This window comes from Cryptotermes secundus, unplaced genomic scaffold (genome assembly GCF_002891405.2).
Source record: "Cryptotermes secundus unplaced genomic scaffold, Csec_1.0 scaffold89, whole genome shotgun sequence".
Lineage (NCBI taxonomy): Eukaryota > Metazoa > Arthropoda > Insecta > Blattodea > Kalotermitidae > Cryptotermes > Cryptotermes secundus.
Window position 1 is genome coordinate 94,351 of NW_019725837.1, and position 9,641 is coordinate 103,991.

The window sequence follows — 9,641 nt, forward strand, 5'->3', positions numbered from 1 at the left end:
ATATATAAGATTGTAAATTATACATTTATATAGAATTTATTGCTATAAACAGTGTGTTTACAGTAAATACAATGGTTAAATGCAATGAAGTTTTAATACAAACAAAATCATGTGTCAGTCCTATGAAAACTTACCCACTGGAAACCTTTTGTATGAAGTGTACTTAAGAAGAACTGCGAGGTTTCAGTTCATCAAAGCAAGATCGTAAGAAGATGTAATTCTTTTTCATTGGGCTGTAGAATTCATGTCCCTGAAAAGAAAAATAATTACAAAAGTCCAATCAATTTAATATATACATTTACTATTATGTATTATATAATACAGTGACATGCCCACAAAACTATTCTGATATGACTTCAGCATAATCTCCAACCATTTCCAAGGTACATGCTCGTAAGTAGTTTCAAGTTACACAAATCATCAACAAATTTCCCATTATGCAACCCACATTCACTGTTTTTCCAAAAAACCTGCCACTGATCCCATTCTGTGTTAGCTCAGCTCCCCTTCAATATTACCCTCTACCTATACTTCCCTACATTTTCTAAGCGGTCAGTCAAAATTTTAGTACATTCTTGTTTTCTCCACCATGCTACATATTCAATATATTTTTACAGAACTACTCAGAGCTTCAGTAACAATAATTTTACGTTACTACCATTATCTTCTTCATGGCAAGAAGTCAATAAGGAGTTAAGATTTGAGATTTTATTTTGTTTTTAGATTCTCAACATTACTGAATGAGATTTAGGGGTGGTTCTTTTAACACACTGGCTGCCATGAGACACAGCGTACTTTGTATGCTGCATTGCCCACCAGGGGGTATACTTACTTACTCATGGAGCTGAGCCCTTCTTGAGGAAAAGCCAAATCTGCAGCTACTCAAGAATTTCCCAACATTTTATGGAACCGAATGGTTCATTACCATGTTCACAAGAGCCATTCACTGGTCCCTATCCTGAGCCAGATCAATCATCACATCCTCTCTCTCTAAGATGCATTTTAATATTGTCCATATTTAATATTGGTCTTTCCAGTGGTCTCTTTCCTTCTGGCTTTCCCACCAATATCCTATATGCATTCCTCTTCTCCCCCATTTGTGCTACATGCCCTGCCCACATCATCATCCTTAACTTAATCATTCTAATTATACTTGGAGAAGAGTACAAATTATGAAGCTCATTATGCAGTTTTCTCCAACCTCCTGTCACTTCATCCCTTTTTGGTCCAAATATTCTCCTCAGCACCCTGTTCTCAAACACCCTCAGTCCATGTTCCTCCGTTGATGTCAGAGACCAAGTTTCATACCCATACAGAACCACAGGCAAAATTATAGTTTTGTATATTCTAATTTTTATGATTTTGGACAGCAGATGAGAAGACAAAAGGTTCTGGACTGGATGGTAGCAAGCATTACCTGGGACCAGGGGGTATACACTAGAAAAAAGTTCAAATAAACAAGTTACATTCAGGACTGTCACCTGTGACCATATTACAAACTTATATTAAGTTTTTTTTATTATTGCTAGTGGGGTGGGACTAAGGGCCTTGTACTGCGGCCACTTCTGGCCTATTGTACCGGCACCAGATGATAGATGAGGGTGATTGTGGAGCAATTGGTGGAATGAAGATTGGCAGGGGAAACTGAAGTAGTCTGAGAAAGCCTACCCTAGTGCCATTTTGTCCACCACAAATCCCACTTGACCAGACCCAGGATTGAACCCGGGCCACCGCGGTGGGAAGCCAGTGACTAACTATATTAAGTTAGAGATCCACATTCTTGTTGGCACCTGGAGCAAAATCCTTAAATTATATGGCAGCAGCCAGTGCTACAATTTCAACTACTGACATGGATGCCAATACAGGCTATTTGCAGACGGTTCTTGTATCTATCCTCTAGTTTATAAACTAGTGCTGAAGACCTGAGTGGGTAGTTACTTAACAACATGACAACCCTGACGTGCTACCTCTTCTCTGCCGACTTTCAAAAAATTTTAAATTATGCATTTCTTAACATGAGGTGTCTCTTGACAAAGAACTATTAGTAAGGGCAGTATGTAGTGTGGTAAACGTGGTACTGCAGTTACTGCATGGGACAACTTCACATGTTATTCATACATTTAAAACTCACCTTTGACCAATCATAGCTGACAGCATAAGCAAAGATCTGTCCATTACTATTGAAGCAGCAACGAGTGATTGGTTGCTCCATGGCCTCTGATGGTTTAAGTTTGGTGCGGGCATCCTTATCCCAGAAGTTGAAACTTCCATCTGACCCAACAGTTGCCAATGTTCCATGCACAGGATGGAATGCTATATCGTTCACCTGTGATCAGACAATGGTTCACAGTATACAAATAAAAAAGGATACCTGCATACCTCACTTAATGAAAGATTTGATTCCTCAAAAATGAATCATTAAATGTACAGCAGCTTTCCATGTACTACAAATAAATTTTAACTATACTGCATTTACCCGACTATGACATTTATTTATTTTAATTTACATTTCAAATTTGGCTGTCTGATATTTGTGAATGAGGAAAAAGACACAAGAAACTGATTCAGTTATTTCTCAGAAAACAGACTGTCTGGCAATTGTGTCATATCGTAACCAAAACACTTGTACAATATCCAGTGTCGTGAAAATATTACAATAGCAGTAATCATGAAGATTTTCAGGAATGGTCCCAGAATACAACAATCAAAGGCACTTGTGAGCCACTGTACCCAGTTGGGGTAATTTAAATGGTACGGCATAAGTGACTGCAGAGAAGTGTAACTGAAAATAAATACTAGTGCTCAGAACTAAAATATATGTAATCGAAGATTATAACCTAACACAGATTCACACATCACAGTTATCAGATAACAATCAACCAATCCATTAAGTTTGCCAACATAGAGATGGGCTGATACGAACACTCAAAAGGGTAGCCAGCAATGCATGAAGCCATCCCTGCCAGAATACAGCAGAAGGACATTGCCATGATCATAACTTGCTGCTTGCAAAGTTGGAACCATATGGACTAAGAGGAATATCTCATGCACAGATGAGATCGTATCTTACAGATAGATCACAGTTTGTTGAAATTCACTATATGGCTCAAACGACTTCTAAAATGAAGACAGTTACCTCATCCCTTAAAGCAATTAAATATGGTGTACCTCAAGGTTCTGTTTTGGAACCTCTTTTATTCCTATTATTTATAAATGATCTGCCCCAAGTTATACATAATGCAGAGGTAGTACTATTTGCTGATGATACAAATATATTGATTACTGGAAAAAATATTTTATTATTAAATGAAAAAATTCAAAATGTAAAGACTCAGTTATAAAATTGGTTTTATGAAAATTGTTTAATAATAAACATGGATAAGTCAAAGGTATTATTTTTTGGGGGAAGTAGATCTATTCCAATTACCAGACCCCTTTTTTATATAAATAATGAGGTGGGTTATTCAGTGGATGTAAAAGTTTTGGGTATTTGCATTACTGATGATTTAAGGTGGGCAACCCACACACAATGTATGTCAAAAACTTAGCAAGACTACCCATTTGATAAAATCCCTATGGGACTCAGTGAGCCAAACTGTTTTAAGAAGTGTGTATCTTGCAAAATTTGAGTCCATGTTGAAATACGGTATTATTTTTTGGGGTGGGGTGCAAAAGGACTCTGAAACTCTTATTTAAACTGCAAAAAAAATGTGTAAGGGTGATAAAAGGTGTTAAAAATAGAGTTTCCTGTAGAAATTTATTACGTGAATTAAAGATTTTAACTGTTACTTCCTTATATATTTTTGAGATCCTATGTTTTATAATAAAAATAAGATTTATACCACCCAGTATTCTGATGTTCATGGCTATAACACTATTCATAAACACAATTTGTATGTACAATTTTATAATACTGAACATAGCAAGAGAGGGGTGGTTAGTATGGGAACCAAAATATTTAATGGCCTTCCAACTGAATTAAAGAACGTAATACATTTTAAGAAACTTAAGAATTATTTGTGTAATGTCTTCTATTCTCTTCAAGAATTTTTTAATAACTGCTGACATGGACTGCTTGTTGATAAATCTGTCTGCATATTTTTGTGCCTATTTTAGAGTATTTATTATTATTAACTGTTGACATAAACTGCTTGTTAATAAATCTGTGTATATGTTTAAAATATTTATTCTTACGTCTTTTTTTTGGAGTATTTGTTTAAGTTAAAAATATATTTTGAAATGTATTGCTGTATTATAGTGATGAATCACTGTGTGAAGGTTATGTTATTTTTTACTTATGTTATTTTTGATGTGAGGTTGTTGATATTTGACATCTCCAATTGTAATTCTCTACAGCTATAAAATGGAAAATTAAATAATAATAATAATAATAATCAGTGAAGAGCAATACCAGTAGCAGTGGCCTTGACAGTTTGCCGGTACTGATGACCATACTTTGGTGATCTGCATTACCATTACCACTACACTCACAATTTGCTCAGTTTTATATTTTTGAAGTTATTGCTCTGCTTTTATGTACATTTTCTAACGAGGCAACATCAATCTAACACAAATACAACTATTCAGTGCCTTTACTGCTGCTCAACCGAAGATAGTAATGTGCTTGATGCAGAAATATTCTCATATAAATAGTCTCTGTGGATACACAAGTTCTGAAGTATGCCACAGTTGCCAGATACTGCTTAACTTGTGAACATACCATGTTCCTTTGTGGCACTGTTAAGAATTGACAATTTAAGGACCAGCATATGATAGCAGTGCTAATACTGAACATTTATATGGTACTGATATTGTTAGGTGTTAGTCACTAGACATGGGGTGTGGATTAATAATTGGATTTTTTGAATACTTACAAAATGTAACTGCACATATTGCCCTTACTTAGTCATGCATTCTACTTCTCACTACAGCAGTTTGCTATTTCATCACCAGTCATTGCCTGGTAACATATCCCAACAAAGTCCTCTCCTTCTGTGCTCAGTTCCCTATTGGCTAGCAGTTGTCTCACAACTAACTCATTACTCCAACTGTCGAATCTCAATTAAATAGTCCTGTTGTTCTTATTAGATAGCCAGGGTCACACCACACAGAAAACACCATCTCCAATGGTTCTTGTTTGCTGTGTAGCAATGGATGACTTGTTTGATGATGTAATAGCATGTTTGCTGTGCCACTGCCAAGCAATGGACGAGTCTCTTGTTAAGTTATTTGGTCATGTCACAATATGGTTTAGGTCCTATTTATTTGTTTGAATTAACTGTAAATATTACACAAATGTGTCACAAATCAAGTTATGTAATCATGGAAGACAATAAGGAAGCAACTAGAAGCCTTGATAAGCCATTCATTCTAGGGGTCAATATCCAGCAATGCAGGAAACCCACAGAATAATTAGCGGAGCATTTTTTAACAGAAGAACATCTGTTGAATCTACAATAGACCATTATGAATAGATGGGGGGAGCAGAATCTGTCTCAGAAATGTACTGCATTTTATTTGGACAAGTAATAAAATTACTTTTCCTTCAAATTTTCCACTAGTACTGAGGAATATACAGGGTTACTATAAAAGAAATAGACACTTTGAACGTTTTATAGAAACTGAAGTATTGTTGATATAGTCAAAATACTTACATGCTCCAGTGTGTTTGGAACAAATTGGATTATCGTATTGATATGTCGTGTGACAAAAGGCTCGCACATAGAACATTTGTAACTTAGACATATACTGAAAAACCACGTCAGTCTCATATTTTGGCTATATCAATAATACTTTGGTTTCTATAAAACGTTGAAAGTGTCTATTTTCTCTATAGTAAACTTTATTATGCCGGTCACGGTAGCTGAGCTGTCTAAGGCATGCACTGTCTTCGCTCGCTCGGAAGCCAGGATCGTGGGTTCGAATCCCACTCAGGGCATGGATGTTTGTGTGCGTTTTTCTGTGTTTGTCTACAGGTAGAGGCCTTGCGACGAGCTGATCACTCGCCCAAGGAGTCCTACCGAATGTGTAAGATCTAGTAAACCGAAGTGAAACAGAGAGTTTCATGGAAGTAGGCCTTGGCCCAACTTGGGGCTGTAGCGCCATAAAAAAAACCCCTTATTATATCTGAGATCTTATACAATGGATGCATAAATATGGAAATTGCCATATTTACTTGCATAATTTACATGCCCATACTTCAGGATAAGAAATTTTTGGGGGAAAAATTACAAGTGGAAATAATATGTAAATAAACTAAAAAGAGAACAAAAGAGTAACAATGAAACATTACAATGAGGCTTTAACTTTTATGAAACTTGAAGTACTGGTATGCAGTAGTATACTTTTTAATGTTAATGAAAATTTTTCTTTTTCTGAGGTGTTTTAATGAAGTGAGGAAAGCTGCAAACCATATGGTGGTGGTAATTTTCAAGTGCCACAATGAAATACCATTAAGTGGGATACACCTTGACATACCACATGATCTCTTAGTGTTGAACATCATGAAATTAAACTTACATGTACAGCAGAGAGCTTGTAATTATGTACCAGTATTTTTTTCATACCTAATTCCACTTGTATTCCAGTACAAATTAACAATGTTCATACCTGTTACAACATTTGTAAGTGAACTTATAGGCTAAACTTTGGCTACTACATCAGAACAACTCAGGATATCAACATTTCATAAGAAAAAGACACTTTGATATACTTTAATATACTTACTGCATAAATATCTTGATAGCCATTGGGAGCACCATTTGAGCGATGACACTTAAAAGTAAAGTTGTCTTTGGGGTTTTGTGGATTTACATATTGGATAGCAACTCGACCCTCTACACTTCCCAAGGCATAACCTGTGGGAACCTTCTTCTTGTCTCGAAAGATAGCGACACAACGATGCTGGTATTTCAGAGGTGATTCAATACGCTTGTATTCCTGTGGTTTGCCTTCTAACTGATAAACAATCAGTCCACGGCCTGCAGTTCCAACTACAGCCATTGGGAAGTCCTGTTGTGGGAACAGTTACATCATAACATTGATCCAACTGGAAATACAGAACTTTAAGTGCACTGAGTAACTTTCAATGATTATGCCATCACCTTTATTAGAAACTATAATTTAACAGTATGGCTCCATACATTAACATAAGTCATGTCATTTCAAGATGTATATTGTCGTGACACAATAAATTGTTTTAGTTAAATATGCAGTGGACAAATGGCTGACCATTAACAGCTGTTGTGCACTAGGGAAATGGAGAGTTTTTACAGACCATGTAATTAAATGTCAGAGATGAATATGTACCTGTCTGCTAAGCAGATGAGCTGTGTGTATGATTATCCATATTTTCTTCAGTAACTGACTGTGCACGTACTTTAGAGTAACTGAGGGCTACAATTTTGACTAATCTGTGGGACGAGCTGTCCTACTGATGATACACGAGTTTCTCTACTAGTAATTCAATTAAATAATGTGACAGATATAGAATATAACTTGATTCTATGAAGATTTACCCCTATCATGCTACTCCTGATTATGTGGAGAGATCACAGTCAGAATGCTACACATAGATGATGTTTCTCTCTTATTGAAGTAAAATGTGATGTGGCTGTGATATGATTAGTATTTTCTTTTGCAGCAGTTTTGGGTAAGGTTCCAATTTGGCTGTAGTGATTAATATCTCAGGTTTTTATTTGTTACTCATGGATATAAAGTATTGATTTTCCTGGGTGTTTAGTATGTTCTGTTTTCAAAATACAGCTCATCTAATATCTGCCTCTTTGCTAGGGATCCTGTTTATAGTCTTGAGATGTGTTACAATACGGATTTCTGACAGTAAGAAAAATGGTTTTGCTCTTTAGTTTCTGGAAGAAGCTTCTAGTAATGATGTTTGAACAAAATGTTCTTCAGTTTATACTGAATATTCAGTTCTTAGATTTCCAATAAATATTTCAGTGTGAAGAGTAATACATTCTTACACCAAGAAGTTGGAGGCCAATCAGGATTTTTTAGGGCTTCATGAATGAATGAAAGATGAACATGGCAAACCTTAATGATGCTCACACATTCTTGGAAAATGAACAGTTCCAGTCTTGTGTGATATTTATATGTGACAATACATTTTTTCCTGCTTCCTGCTGGTTTCTTTCTTGGCTTAGTCTTTGACCCTGAAGATGGAGGAAGTACATTCCTCTTAAACATCACTTACATGGTGTTACATCCCAGAAGGCAGTTATCTTGCATGACTTTCTACACATTTTCATAGATATTTGTTTTTATTAATACACATTTTTTACATTGTTTTTAACACATTCAGGACCGGAGGGGCCAATTGGCCCTTTTCTGATGCGTTATGTTGCAACCGACTACATCTCGCTGTGTGGCCACTTTGCATCATAACTACTTCGTAGTTGACCTCGGGAATGTTTGCTAGCTTAGCCAGTAACATGATCACACTCACTTCCTGTCACACCCTAAACAAAAAAGCCTTTGTTCGAGTCCAAGCTTCCACGTATGAACCAGGAAGTTAGCAGTGCAACATGGATCAGAGACAAAAGCAGTTGCAGGCAAAGCATTCTCTCGGAGAACAAGAAATATTAGATTTGTTCTCCGATGAGCTATCAGATTTGCCAACTGCTTTGTCTTCTGATAGCGAGGCTGGCCTTAGTGAAAGTGACAGTGACAGGGTGCACAGGGCCCCCCAAAATATTGTGTCCAGTGAAAGTGAGAGCTCTGATGAAAGTGTGAGTACCGGGACAGCCACATGGGGTGAACAGAAATTCTACTTTGAAATACAAAGCATTTCTGTTGAACTTGGCAAAAGCTTGGGCTACTGACCTCACGGTGGCGGCAGTACCTGCGTCAGACACAGACGTAGTGCAGCTGGGGCCATCTGTTCGCACCTGCCGGAGGCCTCATGTGGACCCCCCTGGACAACTCTCGGGTGATATGCGGAAACATACCCTCATGAGAATTGTGAAGAGTGAACATTGCAAGAAGAAGTACCCTTCTAGGCAGTGTCGTGTGTGCGCAGTCCACAAGAAGAAGAGTAGGACTGCGTACATCTGCAACTTCTGCATGATGCCTCTTCACAAAGGGGAATGTTTCCAGAGATACCACATGCGCAAGCACTTCTAGGAGCTCTGGTAAGTGTTCTCCAAAAATTTTAGTTCATAAAATTAATTAGGAGATATATATTAATTTTTAAAGTGAACAGTGCACAAGTTAGGGTGCTAGGCTTAAAAACCCCAGTCCCCAGGGTGATTTAATTATTTAAACAACTGGTCTGCAATGTGTTAGTAACACTTCAACGGATGGAATACTTGAGCCATCTGCTACTTAACCTCAACTCTGTGTTTGCCAGGTTCTTCACCTAACACCAAAGATAAATACACTCAACTCTCGATTATCCGGGAGCGGATTAACCGGTTTGCGGCATAACCGGGGTTTTTTTGAGGCTTATATGTTGCTTAATCCCCCTCGTTGGTGTCTCCACCTGAGGGGGTTTGAGTATGCCAAGGACCCTGAGAGCTATACCAGCGGTAGCGTAGCTACTGGCAGGGCCTCCCTTGCTGGACAGGTCAAAGGGTAGGCATCAGACGAAGAGAGACAAAAAACTGATGCCGGAAGCAGCGTCA

General features: G+C 37.3%; 1 protein-coding gene across 1 annotated transcript in view; it reads right to left on the reverse strand.

The window, feature by feature from the left end:
• Positions 1-17: 17 nt before the first annotated feature.
• LOC111863519 (mRNA export factor) overlaps positions 18-9,641 on the reverse strand; it is a gene marked incomplete at its 5' end in the record, with an annotated part of 17,655 nt that continues 8,031 nt past the window's right edge. Inside the window, 3 exon segments of the mRNA XM_033751097.1 lie at positions 18-250; positions 2,132-2,326; positions 6,727-7,011. Coding sequence (XP_033606988.1) covers positions 164-250; positions 2,132-2,326; positions 6,727-7,011 — 567 coding nt within the window. The 3' untranslated portion in view covers positions 18-163.